This window comes from Heloderma suspectum, chromosome 2 (genome assembly GCF_057233095.1).
Source record: "Heloderma suspectum isolate Gila_16-S chromosome 2, 16-S_ref, whole genome shotgun sequence".
Classification (NCBI taxonomy): Eukaryota; Metazoa; Chordata; class Lepidosauria; order Squamata; family Helodermatidae; genus Heloderma; species Heloderma suspectum.
The window spans coordinates 87,216,271-87,237,565 of NC_139459.1; the positions used below are offsets into that span (position 1 = coordinate 87,216,271).

A 21,295-nucleotide genomic window follows, 5' to 3' on the forward strand; every position below is an offset into this window, starting at 1 on the left:
ATTGTACTACTTTTTGCAGGCTGTTTTCCTGATAATCTCCCCCTGTACCTTTTGACTTTTCTCTATCCCATTTCCTAAGATATGCTTACAGCTGGGCTAAGGAGAAGAGCAAATACTACCAGGCAAAACTTTATGTTCAGTTAATGTTAGGGAGGTTGTTAACTTAGGCTACAATCCTATCACTTGAGACTAAGTCCCATTGAACTTAAGGGGGCTCATTTCTGAGTAGACATGCACTGGCTTGTGCTATTAGAGCACACTATGGCAAACAAGTGTGAGAATGTAGATCAGTAGTCTTCAGCCTTTTCAGACCCAGGACCCACCTCTAGCCCAAACATGCATTTGAGGACCCTCATCTTTTTCTGTATATTGTCATTGTGGTAGTGCTGCTGTTGCGACCCACTACGGGCCAGGCTGTGACCCGGTAGTGGGTCTGAACCCACCAGCTGAAGATTGATGCTATCGACAGTATGCCACACAATACAGTTGGCTGTAGAAATCTATTGTGAAAATATATAATGCATTTTATGCCAACAAAATAATAACCATGCCATGTTACGGGATGCCAATAATACCATCTTCCAGACAGAAACAATCTAGGCAACATTTGAAACTCAGGATGTGGCTCAGTATGCAGTCTATCCTGTAGCTATTTTTTGCTAAGTAAATTTAGCATTAAACAGTCGTCTGCTGGGATCGGGCTAATGACAGGGTGAAAAATTATTTCCTGATATGCTTGTAAATCACTTTCTTCTATCAAGCAAACCCCATTTTTGATGAAGTGAGCAATCCGAGGCATGTTCAGAAATGTGTCACGGTGCTTCACAAATTCGGGGAGCATACTTTCCTCATGGAATATATAGCAGCTATGTTGAAATGGCCAGCAAACCTGCACCTAGGGATGAACGGATCGTGTAAAACTTGTCCTGTCTGTGTTTTGCAGATTGTCAGGCGCCTTTCGTTCCATTGTCCACCCATGGATAGAACCAATGTTTTTTGTTTCTAAATTTGCACAAATTAACACTTGTGGAAATGTGCAAATTCCCCCCAAATGTGCATTTTCATGCTTTAGCCTATGGCTGAAATGCATATTTTTGCCCATTAAAAAAAAAAAAAGTGTATTTTTCTACAACGAAATTTACACAAAATTCAGGAAAGTTAGAAAAATGGTCTGCAAGTTCACCGAATCCAACTAACAAGGGAAAAGCCAGTCAGGTGCAGAATCTGTGGGACGGATTCATGAAAATCTGAACTCATTTGGTTCCATTGCAGATTTTCTGACATCCCAAATTGTACCATCAAAATGGATGGGATGGCCCTAGTTCTCGAACCTGATAATTCCCCATCATGAATGATCAGCCATTTTCTTCCTAACTGTCTAGCTTGTAAGTGATCATGACTGAGTTTATATGACCCTTTTTAGCTAGCTAACTATAATGAGCATGTCTACACGAGGCTTTTATTGCATGCTCGTGATTGGTCACTCATGGAAGTTTATGGGTCCTTTACATGACGTTGTCAACCTCCAGGGCATCTCCTGCACTTTCTGAACTTTGTCCTGCTTTTTTTAAAAATTGGAGATAACCTGATAAGGAACGTTAATCTGATATATCAGCCGTGTGAAATCGTGCAGTTGCGCTATAACCACAGCACCATCTAGGGGCTGTAAAATGAAACATATAGAACTTGTCAAGGACAGAATTCCCTGATTCAAAGCATGTGTCCACACATGTAAAGGAGCCAATCTTAATCCTACAAAGAATCCAGAAAGAAAAGCCCCAGTAAGTTGCAGGATAAAAAGCCTAGTGTGGTGAAGTCCACTGTCTTTTTGGCAATGTAGTGTATGCTGACCAGGCAACCTGGGTATATAACAAAGCACTCTAATGGTCACTTCACCATGCAGCCACATCTAGTAAGGATCAGTTTGACCTACATATTACCATTTAACAGGGACTGTGTGAATTAGCCTACATAGCCTACAATGTTTAAAGATGGCATTTGATTAGATCTTGGATTCTTGCCATATCAACCAACTGCTATAAGAGGAAGTTGACTGAAATGAGGTAGTATCCATTGCAGTCTGTGGAAAATCTTGCTTTGGCTATGAAAGATGGTACCTCTGTGTATTTTTTTTTAAAAGCAAAATAAAAAACAAGCAGACAAGAAAATGAAAATAAAGAATTGACAGACTTGGCCACATATTCATTCAGAGATTGTAGGATTATTCCGTACTAAATGTTCCTATGTCTTCCTTCTGCATTGAAGTTGCTCTTAAATCTATTTGAACTGAGGTAAATCTGTTTGAACTGAGGTAAACCTTGTTGATCCTGGGCAATACAAAGAACTATCCTGAAAATGCCTGTTCAGACAGAAGTGTAACCCATTCACTAAAAAAACCCATTTGGCTAAAAGCTTGCAGTTCCCTAGGAAACTCAGCAATGCTGCTTGCCCAAACTTCCTTGCTGTTCACCCATTTAATTCAATCTGTGAAAATGTCAAATAACGTAATGTTTCAAGTGCATGAGTATCACAAGGTTCTAATTTTATTACAGACTTTCCAGTAGAGTCTCATGTGGATAGCATAAGAAACCAAATCAGACTTTTCTAGCACCATTCCTAAAAATAATGAAGGAACAGGGACAACTATTTGCTATATAATTTTGTTCTGTCTCTCCAGGGAAGCCATCGGCCTTGTTTGTGAAGTGGTGCCAGGAGCCAAAGGAGGCTTTAAAAAAAGAAAGGTATTTTTCTTTTTTACTTGTTAATATTAGCTCAGCTCATAAAAACATAAGAAGGACCATGCTGGAGCAGACCAAGGGCCTTTCTAGTCCTGCATTCTGTTCCCACAGTGGCCAACTAGATATCCATGGGAAGCCCAAGAGCAGGACATGAGTGCAACAGCATCCTCCTGAACATGTTCCCCAGCAACTGGCATACAGAGGGATACTTCCTCTAATTCTGGAAGTAATATGTAGCCATCATGAACTAGTAGCCTTTGAGAGCTTTATCCTCCATGAATTTGTCTAATGTCCTTTTAAAGCCATCCAATTTGGTGGCCATCATTACATCTTATGGTAGTGAGTTCCATAGTTTAACTATGTGCTAGATGCAGTATTAAACATGTGCAAGCATGTACAGTTTTTGTACTTCAAAGAGTTTTGGGGGGGGGATCTGAGCAGGATTGGCACTGTGGGGAAGGGGCTAACCCTTTACCCTTGTGCCACAGCCCTACCAAAACACCCCATGAAGCTGCTGTGAATCCCAGAAGGAAAGCTTCCAGGGGTGTTTTTGCTAGGCCCATGGCATACAGTGAAAGAATTAAAGCCACTGTTGTAAATAAGCTAACAAAAGTTTCTAGTCTGCTATTTACTTTAAGAAAAGTATTCACTCAATTGCTAATTGTGCAGATGGCATCTCATCTAGTTTGTCCCTTAGGGCATCTAGGCACAATAGTCCACACTCACCTAAATATACGTATAAGCACTGTAAGATTTATGAAAATTTCCCACCCTTTAATGGCACCCAAACCTACTACCTGAGGTGGTCACCTCACCCTGCCTAAGGATAAAGTTGGCCTTGGATAGTCCACATGGAGCCATCATGACTGTTGTGATTTGATGGTAAAGTTTGGCTTTCCTAAAGTAAGGGCTTCTCCACATGGGGCTTTTATCTTGCTATTGAAATTGGTTACTCACAGATGTTTGTGGGTCCCTTACATGGTGTCATCAACCTCCAGAGTATCTCCCATGCTAAATGACCTTTATTCCATTTTTTTTTTTAAGATCGGAGATAATGAGCTATCAAATTACGCATTGAGTTCCCTCCTGAAAAGAGGAAATCCCTCAGATAAGGGAGAAAAGTGGGGGGGGAGGGAAGCACATGTAAAGGGAGCCTGTCATGATCCTGCATTTAAAATGGAAGCAGAAAGCCCCAGTAAAGTTGTGGGATTTTAGCCTGGTGTAGAAATACTCTTAAGACTTGCTCCAGAGAAAGGAGGGGGAACCAAGCAGTACTGTCAGATGAGCAGGAGCAGACATGTGCCAGATAAGTCAGATACTGACTTATGCTAGGATAAATGTGGTCATTCATGCTAGTGTTCATCTTCGTTGTTGTTCAGTCATTCAGTCGTGTCCGACTCTTCGTGACCCCATGGACCATAGCACGCCAGGCCTTCCTGTCCTCCGCTCTCTCTCGGAGTGTGCTCAAGTTCATATTCATTGCATCCGTGATGCTATCTAGCCATCTCATCCTCTGTCGTCCCCTTCTCCTTTTGCCTTCAGTCTTTCCCAGCATCAGGGTCTTTTCCAGAGAGTTTTCTCTTTGCATTAGGTGGCCAAAATATTTGAGCTTCAGCTTCAGTATCTGTCCTTCCAATGAGCACTCAGGGTTGATTTCCTTTAGGATTGACTGATTTGATCTCCTTGCAGTCCAGGGGACTAATAAGAGTCTTCTCCAGCACCACAGTTCGAAAGCATCAATTCTTCGGCGCTCAGCCTTCCTTATAGTCCAGCTCTCACAGCCATACATTACTACTGGGAAAACCATAGCTTTGATTAGACGGACCTTTGTCGGCAAGGTGATGTCTCTGCTTCTTACTATGCTGTCTAGGTTTGCCATAGCTTTCCTCCCAAGGAGCAAGCGTCTTTTAATTTCATGGCTACAGTCACTGTCTGCAGTGATCTTGGAGCCCAAGAAAATAAAATCTGTCACTGCTTCCATTTCTTCCCCTTCTATATGCCAGGAAGTGATGGGGCCAGATGCCATGATCTTCGTTTTTTTAATGTTGAGTTTCAAACCAGCTTTTGCACTCTCCTCTTTCACCCTCAACAAGAGGCTCTTGAGATCCTCTTCACTTTCTGCCATTAGGGTGGTATCGTCTGCATATCGGAGGTTGTTGATAATTCTCCCGGCAATCTTAATTCTGACCTGTGATTCATCCAACCCGGCGTTTCTCATGATGTACTCTGCATATAAGTTAAATAAGCAGGGTGACAATATGCAGCCTTGTCGTACTCCTTTCCCAATTTTGAACCACTCGGTTGTTCCATGTCTGGTTCTTACTGTTGCTTCTTGACACTCGTACAGGTTTCTCAGGAGACAGGTAATGTGGTCTGCTACTCCCATCACTTTAAGAATTTGCCACAGTTTGTTGTGATCCACACAATCAAAGGCTTTAGCGTAGTCAATGAAGCAGAAATAGACGTTTTTCTGGAATTCTCTTGCTTTCTCCATGATCCAGCGAACGTTGGCGATTTGATCTCTAGTTCCTCTGCCTCTTCGAACTACTGGTACTTCCGGTAGTTCTCGGTTCACATACTGCTGAAGCCTAGCTTGTAGGATTTTGAGCATCACCTTGCTGGCATGTGAAATGAGCGCAATTGTGCAGTAGTTTGAACACTCTTTGGCGTTGCCCTTCTTTGGAATTGGAGTGTAAACTGACCTTTTCCAGTCTTGTGGCCACTGTTGAGTGTTCCAGATTTGTTGGCATATTGAATGCAGCACTTTAACAGCATCATCTTTTAGGATTTTAAATAGCTCAGCTGGAAGACTGTCATCTCCGCTAGCTTTGTTGTTACTAATGCTTCCTAAGGCCCACTTGATTTCACTCTCGAGGATGTCTGGCTCAAGTTCAGTGACCGCACTATCATGGCTATCAGGGACATTAAGATCTTTCCTGTATAGTTCTTCTGTGTATTCTTGCCACCTCTTCTTAATCTCATCTGCTTCTGTTAGGTCCCTGCCTTCTTTGTCCTTTATCATGCCTGTCTTTGCACAAAACGTTCCCTTGAGATCTCCAATTTTCTTGAAGAGATCTCTAGTCTTTCCCATTCTGTTGTTTTCCTCGATTTCTTTGCATTGTTCATTTAAGAAGGCCTTCTTGTTTTATTTTATTTATTTTATTTATTAAATTTATTAATCGCCCATCTGACTGGTCACCCAGCCACTTGTCTCTCCTTGCTATTCTCTGGAACTCTGCATTCAGTTGGATAGATCTTCCCCTTTCTCCCTTGCTTTTCACTTCCCTTCTTTCTTCAGCTACTTGTAAAGCCTCATCAGACAGCCACTTGGCTTTCTTGCATTTCTTTTTCTTTGGGATGGATTTAGTTGCTGCCTCCTGAACAATGTTACGGACCTCCGTCCATAGTTCCTCAGGCACTCTGTCTATCAGGTCTAATCCCTGAAATCTATTCCTCACCTCCACTGTATATTCATAAGGGATATGATTGAGGTCATACCTGAATGGTTTCGTGGTTTTCCCTACGTTCTTCAATTTAAGCCGAAATTTTGCAACAAGAAGCTCATGATCTGAGCCACAGTCAGCTCCAGGTTTTGTTTTTATTGACTGTATAGAGCTTCTCCATCTTTGGCTGCAAAGGACATAATCAATCTGATTTCGATATTGACCACATGATGTCCATGTGTAGAGTCATCTCTTGTGCTGTTGGAAAAGAGTGTTTGCTATGATTAGCATGTTCTCTTGGCAAAACTCTATTAGCTTTTGTCCTGCTTCATTTTGTACATCAAGGCCATGCCTGCCTGTTATCCTGGTGATTTCTTGACTTCCTACTTTAGCATTCCAATCCCCTATGATGAAGAGGACATCTTTTTTTGGTGTTAGTTCTAGAAGGTGTTGTAGGTCTTCATAGAACTGATCAACCTCAGCTTCTTCAGCATCAGTGGTTGGGGCATAGACTTGAATTACTGTGATGTTGAATGGTTTGCTTTGGATTCGTACTGAGATCATTCTATCGTTTTTAAGATTGTACCCCAGGACTGCTTTTCCCACCCTTTTGTTGACTATGAGTGCTACTCCATTTCTTCTAAGGGATTCTTGCCCACAGTAGTAGATATGATGGTCACCTGAATTAAATTCGCCCATGCCTGTCCATTTGAGTTCGCTGATTCCCAAGATGTCGATGTTCAATCTTGCCATCTCATGTTTGACCACCTCCAGCTTACCTTGATTCATTGATCTGACATTCCAGGTTCCTAAACAATATTGTTCTTTACAGCATCGGATTTTCTTTTCACCACCAGACACATCCACAGCTGAGTGTCCTTTCGGCTTTGGCCCAGCTGCTTCACTCTTTCTGGCGCTACTTGGAAATACCCTCTGCTCTTCCTCAGTAGTATATTGGACACCTTCCGACCTGAGGGGCTCATCTTCCGGCATCATATCTTTTAGCCTTGTGATACGTTCCATGGGGTTTTCTTGGCAAGAATACTGGAGTGGGTTGCCATTTCCTTCTCCAGTGGACCACATTTTGTCAGAACTCTCTGCCTTGACCTGTCCGTCTTGGGTGGCCCTGCACGGCATAGCTATTCAGCTTAGGGTGGGGCAATAAGATCAAGTCCAAAGAAACTCCTGTTTTGTGCCACACAGCTATTGTTAATTCTTTTATAGCACATTGAGTTTGCTAACTGTTTACAAGCCACGTACCATTCATCATTCTAATAACCTATATGAGGCAGGGAATTCAGACTCCCCCTTTAGAGATGTCAAACAGAAGCTGAAGAATTGTGATTTGCCCTCAAAGGCTCCTTCAGTGATTAGGGCTCTCATTTGATTCCAGATATTACCAATTGGAGCCCTACTCTCTGCACCAGTTGCAATGGATGATATGTAGCACATATCTTGACAATTTAGGAAAGAGATTTTCCTCTCTGAGAAAGATATTAGTTAGAGGGGAAGGATCAGTCAAGCTCCTTCTAAGCAGTGAAGAGAAAGCCAAGCTCTGCACACAGACACCTTGTTTTTAAATGCTTGTTCTTAAAAATTCTATTGCTGTTATATTGTATTTTATTATATTTTATTGTACTTTTATTGTAATGCCCAGAGTATGGGAAACAAACAGAACGAACTTGAACTCTTAATACAGGAGGGAAATTATGACTTGATAGGTATAACTGAGACTTGGTGGGATGACTCTAATGACTGGAATACAGCAGTTGAAGGATATAACTTGTTCAAAAAGAACAGGAGGAACAGAAAGGGAGGCGGGGTTGCACTGTATGTGAAAAATACATATCTCTGCACAGAAATACAGGAGGAGGAGCTTGGTAGCCCCATCGAGAGCATCTGGGTTGAAATAAATGGAGCAAAGAATAAAAGGAACCTGGTGGTCGGAGTCTACTACCGGCCACCCAATCAAGGAGAAGACAAGGATGAAACTTTTGAAAAGCAAATAGCCAATGTTTTAAGGAAGCATGATGTAGTAGTAATGGGGGACTTCAATTTCCCCGATATTTGTTGGGAGACAAATTCTGCAAAACATGGCCCCTCCAGGAAATTCCTGACTTGTGTGGCGGATAACTTCCTCCTACAGAAAGTAGAGGAAGGAACTAGAGGATCGGCTATCCTTGACTTGATCCTAACCAACAGAGATGACTTAGTGGATAAAGTAGCAGTTACAGGAACTCTGGGGGAAAGCGACCATGTTGTACTTGAGTTCTTGGTTCTAAGGGAAGCAAAAGCCGAGTGTACTCAAACGCGTACCCTGGATTTTAGGAAAGCTGATTTTAATAAACTCAGAACAATGATCAGTAAGGTCCCATGGCAAACAATGCTAGCGAGAAAAGGAGTCCAAGATGGGTGGGAACTTTTAAAAAAGGAAATTCTCAAGGCACAATCACAAACAATTCCAACAAGAAGAAAAGGTGGAAGACAACAGAAGAAGCCAATGTGGCTTCACAAAAAGCTTAGGGATGACCTGAAAACAAAAAAGGACACATATAGGAAGTGGAAAGAAGGCCAAGTAACAAAGGAAGAGTACAGGCAGGTAGCACAGAATTGCAGGGATGGCGTCAGGAAGGCTAAAGCGGAGAACGAGGTGAGGTTAGCGAGGGATGCTAAAAACAACAAAAAGGCTTTCTTCAGCTACGTGCATAGTAAAAGGCAGAGGAAAGAAATGGTTGTTCAGCTATTAAATAAGGATGGCAAAATGATAACAGATGACAAAGAAAAGGCAGAGGTGCTCAATTCCTACTTTGGCTCAGTCTTCTCCCAAAAGAGGGTCTATGACCCCCCTGGCAAAGGCGAAGTACAGGCTGAAGGGGCAGGATTGCAGCTTGAGATCGACAGGCATATGGTCAAGGAACACCTCATTACTTTGAATGAGTTCAAATCTCCAGGGCCAGATGAACTGCATCCTAGAGTAATAAAGGAACTGGCAGAAGAACTCTCAGAACCGCTGTCTATTCTCTTTGAGAAATCATGGAGGACCGGGGAAGTGCCAGATGACTGGAGGAGGGCTAACGTTGTCCCTATCTTCAAAAAGGGTAAAAAGGAGGAACCTGGGAACTACAGACCAGTCAGTCTGACATCAATCCCTGGGAAAATTCTGGAGCAGATCATAAAGCAATCCATCTGGAAGCACCTTGACAACAATGCCGTGATTACTCGAAGCCAACATGGATTTGTCAAAAACAAGTCCTGCCAGACAAATCTGATCTCATTTTTTGATCAAGTCACCTCCCTTGTAGACCGTGGGAATGCTGTAGACATCATATACCTCGACTTCAGCAAAGCTTTCGACAAAGTGCCCCATGATATCCTGATGAGCAAACTAGCTCAAAGTGGGCTAGATGAAACAACGATCCGGTGGATCCACAGTTGGCTACAGAATCGGACTCAAAGAGTGCTTATCAATGGGACCTTCTCAAGCTGGGGAGAGGTAACGAGTGGGGTACCGCAGGGCTCAGTCCTGGGCCCAGTGCTCTTCAACATTTTTATTAATGACTTGGAGGAGGAGGTGCAGGGAATGCTGATCAAATTTGCAGATGACACAAAATTGGGAGGGATAGCTAATACTTTGGAAGACAGAAACAAAATTCAAAGTGATCTGGATAGACTGGAGTGCTGGGCAGAAAACAACAGAATGGCATTTAATAGGGACAAATGCCAAGTTCTGCACCTAGGAAAAAGAAACCAAATGCACAGTTACAAGATGGGGGATATGTGGCTCAACCACACTACGAGCGAGAAGGATCTTGGAATTGTTGTCGATCACAAGCTGAATATGAGCCAACAATGTGATGTGGCTGCAAAAAAGGCAAATGCTATTTTGGGCTGCATTAATAGAAGCATCGCTTCCAAATCCCGGGAAGTACTAGTTCCCCTCTACTCAGCACTGGTTAGGCCTCATCTGGAGTACTGTGTCCAGTTCTGGGCACCACACTTTAAGAAGGATGCAGACAAGCTGGAGAGGGTTCAAAGGAGGGCAACAAAGATGATCAGGGGACTGGAAACAAAGCCCTATGAAGAGAGACTGAAAGAACTGGGCATGTTTAGCCTTGAGAAGAGAAGACTGAGGGGAGATATGATAGCACTCTTCAAGTACTTGAAAGGTTGTCACAGAGAAGAAGGCCAGGATCTCTTCTTGATCATCCCAGAGTGCAGGACACGGAATAATGGGCTCAAGTTACAGGAAGCCAGATTCCGGCTGAACATCAGGAAAAACTTCCTGAGTGTCAGAGCAATACGGCAATGGAACCAATTACCTGGGGAGGTGGTGGGCTCTCCCACACTGGAGGCCTTTAAGACGAGGCTGGACAGCCATTTGTCAGGGATGCTCTGACTTGGATTCCTGCATTGAGCAGGGGGTTGGACTCGATGGCCTTGTAGGCCCCTTCCAACCCTACTATTCTATGATTCTATGATTCTATACTTGTATTATTGGTGTTAGCTGCCTTGACACCATTTGGTAGAAAGGCGGGATACAAATTTAACAAGCAGATATTGAATAGCATGCCCTCGGAGTGTACCATTTCAGAATGGAGAGTCACACGATTAAGCACCCCTCTTTTTAATCAAATGTCTCTCTGCAAAAGGAAAATTAACATGGTAGAGAGAAGGTTGGCCAGAACACCTTTCTCTGTTATGCCAGCTTTTCTGGGCACAGAGGATTCTAACGTGGCAGGGTCCCATGTGACTCCCCGGAATGTGTAGGTCAGCCCATGGACAGTTTAACTGAAGTGTTATAGCTGATTCAAACATGCCTGAGCATTCTTCCATGTTTCATCTGTTGTTGATTCCCAGGAGACTCTCTACTGAAATGCACTGTATTTGTGATAGCGTGAAGGATATTTTTGACACACACGAGATATCACTTACTTTTGCACATAGTGACTGAAATGCACATCTGAACTTATCTTCACTAGGTGCTGAAGCGGGTTACTGTAAGCAAGTATGTCATGCATGGCTTGTAGATGTAGATATCTTTCTGAGAGGGGTGCCATTATTATAATTTGAAGTTATTTATTTACCGTTCTTGCATCGAATAAGAACAAGACTGGTCTTGTTCATTTACATTTCCTTATTGCCACGCAATGGTTAAGGCAAAAAGCATTATCTCTGGGACAGGAACTGGCAACCTTACCCCCATTTCAGCCAGTGGATCTGCTAATACTTGTCTAACAGCTGTATACTTGTCCCCACAGATGTCTCTCTATCCTATAATTTCAGTTTCAAGTTTATAATCCATAACACAGTGGGATGTTATTTCAGTTCCCCTGGACACTCTTTATGTCTGACCTGCTGTATTTGAACAGGGATATTTCTTTTGGAGGGCAATTGCAGTGAGAGGCTGAGGACTGGAATTTATTAGCAAATATTACTGTGTAAAGGCTTATGTGAAGTTCTCTCGCTATAAAAGGGAACTTTCTTCCATTTGACTATGTACTGTGTTGAAGTTTAGACTCTAGCAGTTGTTTAGTATTTGTGTGTTTAATCACTTGGTGAAAGTTGCATTTGTTATGTAACACCTTACGATCCTATCATCGTTAGCATTCACCTTGTTAAACTGGTTTGTCTTCTGACAAAACTCAACCCAGGTCACCAGCACTTCAGTCTCATTCAGGCACTTGTGAAAGCTCGTGCCTTTGAAATCTCATGCCTGTTACTTATTCAATATATTTGTATCCCACTTTTCAGAGAGACATCTTCAAAAATGGCTTACAAACTACAGAGGGGTTGGACACAAGCACATATATACATACAAAGGGCAGCATCCAATGCTGCCTGCACTCTAGTGGGACCTGCTGCTAATGCCATGGGAACCTTGCAGTTCTCAAAGTAATCAGAAATGAGCAGAAATGCTCATTTTCGGAATGGCGCTGGTCAGTGGAGCTCCCTTCTGGGAGACCTGCTGACCTGTCCCATCCTGGGAACGTGCATTTCCACTCATTTCTGGGGTTCCTTTAGGAAGCGCTAGTTCCTGTTGCACTCATGATGGGTCCTCTCAGTGCAACAGAACCAGAGGAGGCACAGAAACAGAACTGGATAGTACTGCTCCATAACAGCACTATAAGAATTAGGGAAATTAAGTCAAGTTTGAGTTGTTGAGAGTGGATCACATGTATTAACTAGCTACTCAGGAAAGGTTAGTTTGAACAAATACTTATTTAAGGCTTTCTTAAAGGCCTGAACCAAAGGTGTAAGGTGCAAAGGGGAAAGAAGGTTGCTCCACAATTGAGGGGCCACCACTGAGAAAGCCCTGTCCTGTTGTACTCGCAGTTAGGTCAAGGACATCAGAAACAATTGTGTAAGTGGCTTGGGTCACCAAGTTCTCAACAGGATTAATCCTCCAGGGACTTTAAAAAGCCATTAGGATCCATCAGTCTCCAGGGCTTGACCAAGGAAATTGGTCCTCCACCTCTGCAGAGGTAACCAGTAGCAATAAGGTCTAATTTGATAAGGTAATGATCTGTCCATGACAGAAGAACCATCATTGGCTTACCTACCAACAGATCACTACTTCCCCACCCTCACAACACCAGAACAAGAGTGTGCCTATTATATATGTTGGTCATGGTAACCAATGAAGTCCCAAGTAACACTAGACAAGGCAGCCTCAATCCAGATGTTGAAATTCCCCAGGACCAAAAGCCTTGGGTTCTCAACACCAATGTTGAGACTGGGCAAGGAAACTATTGAGCAGAATCCTAATCCTATCTGGAGAAGACACTCAAAATCAGAAGACTGTGAAACAGTGTACCTGTTCAGAGGGGTGGTATCTTTGTAGACCAAGGCAACCCCACTTCCCTTCCTTTAAGTCTTGGTTGATATACAGCTTGGTAGCCATGTGGACACAAGTGATAAATGTTTACTCCACCTCCTTCATGTAACCAGGTCTCAGTTAAACAAGCCATGTTTAAGCATGGTGCCACGGTTCTGAAGCTCTGCATTACCCCAAGGAGGACTTGGATTCAGATGGGTCACAGTCACCCCTCTTCAGGGGGAGTTGGCATCCATTTTTACACCTTCCTGGCCTGAAGATGTAGCTCTCCCATCATCTGACACTGAGGAAGACTCCCGTGCAGCTTCTTCTGTCCCTCAGCCACACAGGAGCATGAGACTGCAAAAAACAGACACTAGCCCTTTAAGAAACACAGTCAGCATCCAGCGGTGAAGTCACTGAAAGATCAGGCTGTGCTGGCCTCCTTAAGGCCTTTGTTGGGACATCAGCTCATTATGGGAGAATACTCCAGCCAGCGCTCCTGCAGTGCACTATGCAAGGTCCTGATGTGACTCCTGCCTTGCCTGATGCAACCCAAAACAGACAGTAAGCACCACGTTGCAGTCCACTTCCCCTGGGCCTCACACCTAGTCAGGACACATGGTCTTCTTGGACAAGATCATTTATAATAGAGATCTTTCCATTCACTGATCTGACATTTACCAAGAGCACTTTCAAATCCGAATAACCTGCAGACGCACCACCATGATTACCATGTCTGAAAGGCAGCCTGGAAGGAGGGATAGCATGTAAGTGTCTGTCTTGTCTCCCCTTAAAGCATCTACTGCCCTCCAGTGCCATAAAACCCTCTGCTCTGAACCACACTTACGGTGGTCCTCCTCTTGTCTTGAACTCCCACAGTACCTTTATTGGACCTTTCACATATAATATTGTTAAGCAAGAGAATATACGAGCAGTTTACTGCAGTGTATTCACAGGGGAAAGTTAAGTACATAAACATAAAAAGTGAAACAGAAAGCAGAGTGTCCCTTAATGTGGACTCATAAAACAAAGCAAATAACAAGCATTAAAGTAGAAATATAACTGTAATCTGTGTCAATGTTAGCATTGGTTGACATGTTACATGCATGGATGAAGGCCATTTTGAATCTCTTTTTGTTGCAGCAGTTAATCATTTGGTAAGTTTGTGTGGATCCGCTTACTACTCAGTTTTCTCTGTGCCAACAAAAGGACCAAAATGAAGTGGTTGTGCCCCCCAAATTGTCCCAACTGCCTGGAGAATTTGCATGAATAGTTTACTATGCGATTATTTCAGCTGTGTAAAGTGACTTAAAATGACTTCCATTGGTAGCCGGAATTGTAAACTTGGTCCAAACGTTTTCTACAGTTAATAGATTTTAAATTCCTGCTGTTACAGAAAAGCTTCTTTTCTGAATGTTGCCACTTTACATGTCTTTCGTGTAATTCACCATCAGTCCACAGGTTTATCACATGCCTCTCAGTTTGTTTGTTTGTTTGTTTATTTATTGCATTTTAAACATATTCTGCCCTTCCTCCAAGGAATTCAGAGTGGCATACATGGTGCATGGAGCCCTCCTTTTATTTTCACAGCTCTGTGGCTGGGTTAGGCTGAAGATGGTGACTCGCCCAAGGTTACCCAGTAGGCATTGTGCAGCTCTTCTGACTTTTCTCCTTAATGGATTTTTTTCTGGTAAGAAAAAATAAAAAAGAAGCAGTAGGAAAACACAGAGGGTTTACTCATGGAAGATGACAAAGTCTCGAATGCTTGTTAAATTCTGTGAATAAGGCAGGGCAATTGCACAAACAAAGGTTCATCTGGAAGCACCCTTAGTTTCCCCTAGTTTTCTAGAAATGACCTACATTTTCTTCCTTGTAGTTTCACTTCCTTTCAAACTGACTCTTGTTTCTTACTAACTTCAGATAAAAGCATCTGCACATTGTTGATTAAAACATCACATTCTTGACTAGTAAATTTTGGTGGCTTCAATTTATCCTATGTGGAATCCGGTGTCATCAAATGTCAATAGAGTACTGAGATATATTATTTTTGCTTTTGCAGCCACCAAGTAAAGCTCTCTCTAGTATCTTGGGGAAGAGCAATCTTCAGTTTGCAGGAATGAACATAACCTTGAATATATCTACCACCAGCTTAAACTTGATGACTCCTGATTCTAAACAGGTCTGTATATACTCATTCCTTCCTGCTCCTATTAAAGTTTCATGATACTTGTTGCTAGCTACCTGCCAATTGATTTCCATTTTTAATTCTCATGTAATTCAGTAAATACTTACATTTGAGTAGTCTAATTCAAGTCAATCAAACTACATATACATTAGTATATCTGAAGGAGCAAATTCTTTCATTTGAGCCTGCCCATACATTGAGATAATCTTCCAAGCATCCCTCTGCTCCAGATGCTCCCACCATTGGAGGTAAGGTGGGTTATGACCAGGGGTAGGGCTTTTTTGGTTGTGGCACCCCAGCTGTAGAGAAGTTTCCTCAGAAATCTGCTCTTGGCAGCCACTGTTTTATCATTTAAGGGCCAGGCACTTATTCCACAACATTTGGTTAATGTACAGTATTATTCTCTGATATTTATTGCTATTTTTAGTGTGTGAATTTGCTTTGTATGTTTTTAGATCCATTGTTTTTATACATTTTTATTGTCATGATATGAATATTTTAAACAAATGAATGAATATATATTTTCTGGAGCCTCATCTTAAAGCCTGAAAGATTTTAAAAAATGCACTAGAGTGAGAGAAAAGATTTCAACTAGATTTTAAAACCTCCTTTTTTGTTGTTCAAATTATCTTCTAGAAAAGCAAACAAAGCCATTACTGTTTGGGTTAATATTCCCAAATGGAATTCATACTTGTTTTAGTAGAAGAATAAAAGTAAAATTGGAATAAAAACTAAGCAAATGGGTACAGTATTAACCCCCTTTTTGGTAGCATAGAAGGACTATAGATAAGAGCTGTTGCTCAGTGGTAGAAATGTAGATTGTTTAAAATCCATTCCATCTGTGTTTCACAGGTTGACAGGTGCTTTTCGTTCGTCATCTACCCACCAACAGAATTGGATTGTTTTAGTTTCCAAATTTGTGCAAATTCGCATATGCAAAAATGTACCAATCCCCCCCCCCCCGTGCATTTTTATGCTTTAACCTATGGGAGAGATGTGCATTTTTGTCCAGTTTTTGTGTGTGTGCATATTTTTCTATGAAGCAATTTGCACAAAATGCCTGAAGGTTAGAAAAACAGTCCGCAAGTCTGCAGAAACCGCCTGACAGAGGAAAAGTGGTCCAGTGTGGAATCCATGGGTTGCATTCATAAAAATCCAAACTCATTTGGTTCTGTTGCAGATTTCTCTGACATCCCTGGGTAGAACATAGGCTTTGCATGCAAAGGTCCAGCCTCAGCATCTCCAGGTAGGGCTGGAAAAGACTCCTCCCTGAAACCCTGCTAGAGCCACTGCTGGGCAGGGTGCAGACAATACTGAGCTAGATGGAACAATGCTCTGATGCTATAAGGTAGCTTCCTATGCTCCTCGAACTGAGCATCCACAAAGTTTACTGTGATTAGGAGGAACCGTCCTCATCCCTTTGTACCACCTTCTTCAGCCTTAGGAAAACATGGACATTTCTTTAAGTTAGCTGTATGCTCAGTATGTTCTGACTCTAAGGGCATCCAGTTGGTGGTTTTGAATGAGGGATGGAGGGATGGACATTCAGTACAAGCTGCTCCCCACAGTTTGCCTGAATGGATCCATGCTGTGCTTCCACCTGTCTTTGCTCATCCACACTGCCTACAGCAGTAAGTGTGAGTTGCAGAGTCTGTGTGGAAGAAATCAAGCTGTGTGATAGTAAAAAAGAAAAGCTGGCCTGCCTTGCCAGATTCCAGGACTTTCAGTTTAGCATCTGGGTGTCAGTCTGAGATCTTGGAGAGCTGCCGTCTGGATGTGCTGTCATTGAAGGTTCAGGGATATGCAAAATTTATTGCTGATATTATTGTTATTTCTGCTTTTGGCTTCTGATTTTGCTTCACATTATGTACATACTCCAGAACACCATTGTAAAAGAAAGGAAAGTTAGATAGACAGACTGCGTATCACACTCATGCTGATCTTTTCCTTAACTCTCTACAGATTATAGCAAACCATCATATGCAGTCTATTTCCTTTGCATCTGGAGTAGATGTGGTAAGTTTTGGGTTTTTTTTTTTGTTTAGTATCTCTCCCCTTTGGCTTTGATGGAAGAAAATATTGTGCCACAAATGATCACTTAACTTGCTTAGGAAATATTACTAGATAAACCTTTGCCATTAAATTCTAAGGGAAGCCACTGGCAATTCAAAGAAGATAATCATCACTCAGTTTAACTTGCGCACACCTGTGATATATGAAGGTGCTCCCAATGGTGTTACAGTAAAGATGAAGTTGTCAATGTTTTCTAATAATAAGTTCATGACAAAAGAAACCTCCAAACCCCACATTATTGATGGCAGAGTGGCCTGAACATTAACTGATCGTATCATATGTTGTAAATCAGGGGTAGGCAACCTTTTTGGGTGCATTTGGAAATTTAAAAGACTGTCCTGGGCACCACCACAAAATGGCTGCCACAGGAGTTGTGGCTAGTCAGAAAGGTTAGTCCATCAAACCCAGAGGCATTCATAGGAAATGAAGATGGCAGCTGCCAGATGCCCTCACTTTGCTTTAAAGTGATCCCAGGTGCTGGTAAGAAAATGGTCTTTGTTGTTGTTCAAGTGGGAGGGGCAAGGCACCTTGATGGGCTCCAAGGAAGGTGTCTGGGGATGCACTGGTGCCCGTGGGCACTACGTTGCCTACCCCTGTTGTAGATTCAGCTTTTCAGCTGCGTGCAGTGGTGTTCTTAGGGCCAAACTAAATGTTTAATCACGCATAGTATAGCTATACATCATGGATTTACTTACACTTGAGTAAGTGTGTGCAGCCACAATTCGAATTGGGAACAGGGTGCTCCAGGAAGGGGGCTGTTAAACCTTTCCCCTCCACCCATTTCTGTCCTGAAATTATACCCACCCCCACGGTGGTGGTGAACAAAAGAAAAGTCCCCATAGGAGTAATAGTAGAGTCTATGTAGTTCTGGAAAGGGGCCTCAGAAGGTTAGCATTCCACACCACCAGTTGCACTTTCAGGGCCCCAATAGCCTGGGCTTTTCCCCATTTAATGCCAGAACATGGCTAGCCTGGGCTTTTCCCCATTTAATGCCAGAACATGGCTAGTACTCACTGGGTTTGTGCTGTTTAGCTCAAATAGCAAGGACCTCGAAAGATCTTTGAAGAAAGATCAAGATGTGACAGGCTGTTTTTGAGCAAGGACAAAGGGTTGTCACAGTCCTCAGCAATGATAGGCTGTACCCACTGAAAACCCACGACTCTTCAATTCCATTCTATGCAGAACTTACAAAAGCACCGAATGCACTTTCTAGAGGAAGTATTACCTTTCCCCAATTACAAAATATTGGCCCATTTCACATGGAATGACAAATCAGTCTGTCATTCAAAGTTGGAGCAAACCTGAGCCTTGGACTCCTGCAGTCTCTCTCCCCACCGCCCTTCAATGCTTTTCCCATGAGGGAAGTATATGTAAAGCATCTGGTCATAATTTATAACAAACTATGCACATGATGTCAAGTGCATTGCCTGAAGCATCACGTGAGCTTTTAAAAAAAATTAATAGTAAGCACAGGGGGTCTGTTCTGAATCAGGACCACAAGGCATGGTGAAGGGGGGAGGTTTAACCTTTCCTTCCTCTGTAATAATCCTGACAAGAAATTGCTGTAGTTAGTGACAGAAAAAAAGCTCCCATTGATGCTATGGACAACACATTTAACGATGCATGTAATTAGGCCAGACAGTTTCCTGTTTTATCAGTATGGGGAACTCTAATGTGTACAATCATAGTTAGTTAACAAACCATGATAACTAACCATGACTTGGCCTTGGTTAGCTATCCTGATTTGTTAACCATAGTTTATATAAATGACAGTTTCCTGCATTCGGACAACAGAGGAAAATGTAGTTTGTTAGAAGCCATGAAGTTACAAGTTTGTTGTTCCTTCCCTCATGTGCAAAGAGGGTGGGGAGGAGGGAGGGGTACCCGAGTCTAAGGATTGCACTTGTTCATTCTCTTACATTATGTCTCAGTTGGGCCATTGTGGTTTGAGTGGTCAGAAATAAAAGTGCAATAAAAGCACAACTCTGAGCTGTTAATGTGCAAAACCAATGTTGCAGAATGTGTCAACATGCAGATGTATAATGATATGTGCCTGACATACTTCCAAAGGAAAACTAGGCTTTGTTGTTTTGGTCTGTATGAATAAGGAGTGGCAGAGCAGGCTGCCCCACAAAGCAAATATCTTGGTACCCCATCCTTCTTTAAGCACATGTTTTACAGATAATCCCTCTGATGCCCACAGAGATCCTACCAGTGTAATTTGATAGAGACTTGTGTTATCATCCCATGGATACTGATTTAGAAGTAAGTCCAATTTAACACTTTTGGACTTATTTCTGAGTAAAAAACCAAACAAATAGGACTGGGCTGGGAAAGAGAACATCCCCTTACAGGGGTGTGGGTTTTAATTATATGTCAAACACCTTCATTCAATAGATATTATAAACAGTAGCCCAATTTTTATGGAATTTTAGCCTTTGAATTGATTATTCCATACTGAGGATTTGCTCTATTAGTTTGCAGGGTTGCCTGTGCAGGAGTTTCTGACTGTCTGCCTGACTAATTTATCTACTCTAGATCTAATCTCTCTATTTGGTTGATATTTATAACACACTTGTCACCATGGTATCCAAGCATGGGCAAGCAGTTGCAACCACTCAAATGAAAAGCAATGCACCTTTGTTTCAGCATAAAAAGAAAACTCACGGCAAATGCTTTTCTCTCCCCCTCCCCCTCCCCCTGCCATTTCTCCTTTCTCCTGCCAACAGGATACAACAGACTATGTTGCATATGTAGCTAAGGACCCTGTTAATCATAGAGGTAAGGTACTGCTTAACATTCAATCCCTTCTTCTTTTTGTAAGTGTAAGGGCGCAATCCTATGCATGTTTAGACAGAAAAAAGTCCAACTCCCAGCATTCTCCAGCCTGCCTCAGCGATCCAAATTCACACGCTGCTCATTGCCTCAGTCGGGATGGCAAGTGGTGCGCAAAGCTGGCAATTCAGCCAGCATTTGGAGGAGCCATTCCTCCATGTCCTGGATGAGTCCATTCATATACTGCACACCACCCCAGTCAGGACAGCGAGCAGCACTCAAAGGAGTCACCTGGCTCAGCTAGTGCCTGGAGGAGGAAGCACCAAATGAGTCCTGTGCTTCTCTCTGCATGGAGAAAAGCAAAATAGGCCGTGTGGGGCAGATGACATTGGGGGAGGGACTTTGTGGTGTGGCCCTGCCCCCTGATGTCATCCATCCTGCCTCATTGGTCTGGGCAAGGCAATTCAGCCCTTGGACCCAATTAGGTTCCCCACCCCTGTGGTAAATGAATGAGCTACCTTTGCCTGTATCATAATAAAGAGCTGTGCTCTTGCAGAAGACTGCTTTGAACTAGTAACTAAGCAGTTTTAGGGCTATTAAGGTAAGCCTAGTTGTTGCTTAGTTGCTACGTCAGTTACTATGGGACTAGCCCCTCTTGCTCTGAGCTCTTGCAAGGCTCTTCCAGTTATATTATCTAGTAACAGTAATAGTTTACTAGTAATCATTAATCAGAAAACCTAAATAAGGAACCATTCTCAAGGGGGTAGCATTAGTCTGTTGCACAGCCCTTGGCTTAAGCAAGCCTACAGGTTTACTGGGTGGTTTTTATAGTAAGGGAATGAGTTGGATCTTAACAACTTGCTGCTTTTAGCTTTTCCCCTCTCTCAGCTGTCACATAGCAGCAGCCATTCCATCAGGCTGTAGTAGAGAAAGAGAAGGGAAGCAGAGACCAACTGCTGTTGACTCATCAGGCTTCTCCACACAGGGCTTATATCATGCAATCAAGATTGGTTTCTCATGGAAGTTTGCAGGTCCTTTAATGATGTCATCAATCTCCAGGCCCCCTCCCATGGTTTATGACCTTTATCCTGTTTTTTAAAAGATTGGAGTTAAAGCGATAAGGGCTATTAATCTGATCTATTAAGTACAGTGTTGCACTATAATCACAGCGTCATCTAGTGGCTGTAAAAGAAACTTGCGAGCGGAGATGGGTTAAAGAAGACGCAGACAACAAGCTTGGGTTGAAAACTGGACCACATTTATT

The 21,295-nt window shown here is 42.5% G+C and overlaps 1 protein-coding gene across 2 annotated transcripts in view; it reads left to right on the forward strand.

The window, feature by feature from the left end:
- The window catches only part of SHC3 (SHC adaptor protein 3), a 60,139-nt gene that overhangs the window by 18,162 nt on the left and 20,682 nt on the right, over window positions 1-21,295 (forward strand). For both annotated transcript variants that reach the window (XM_084832110.1, XM_084832111.1), the window contains exons 3-6: window positions 2,678-2,741; window positions 15,058-15,177; window positions 17,146-17,199; window positions 19,986-20,037. In XM_084832110.1, coding sequence (XP_084688236.1) covers window positions 2,678-2,741; window positions 15,058-15,177; window positions 17,146-17,199; window positions 19,986-20,037 — 290 coding nt within the window. The remainder of the gene's footprint in view (window positions 1-2,677; window positions 2,742-15,057; window positions 15,178-17,145; window positions 17,200-19,985; window positions 20,038-21,295) is intronic.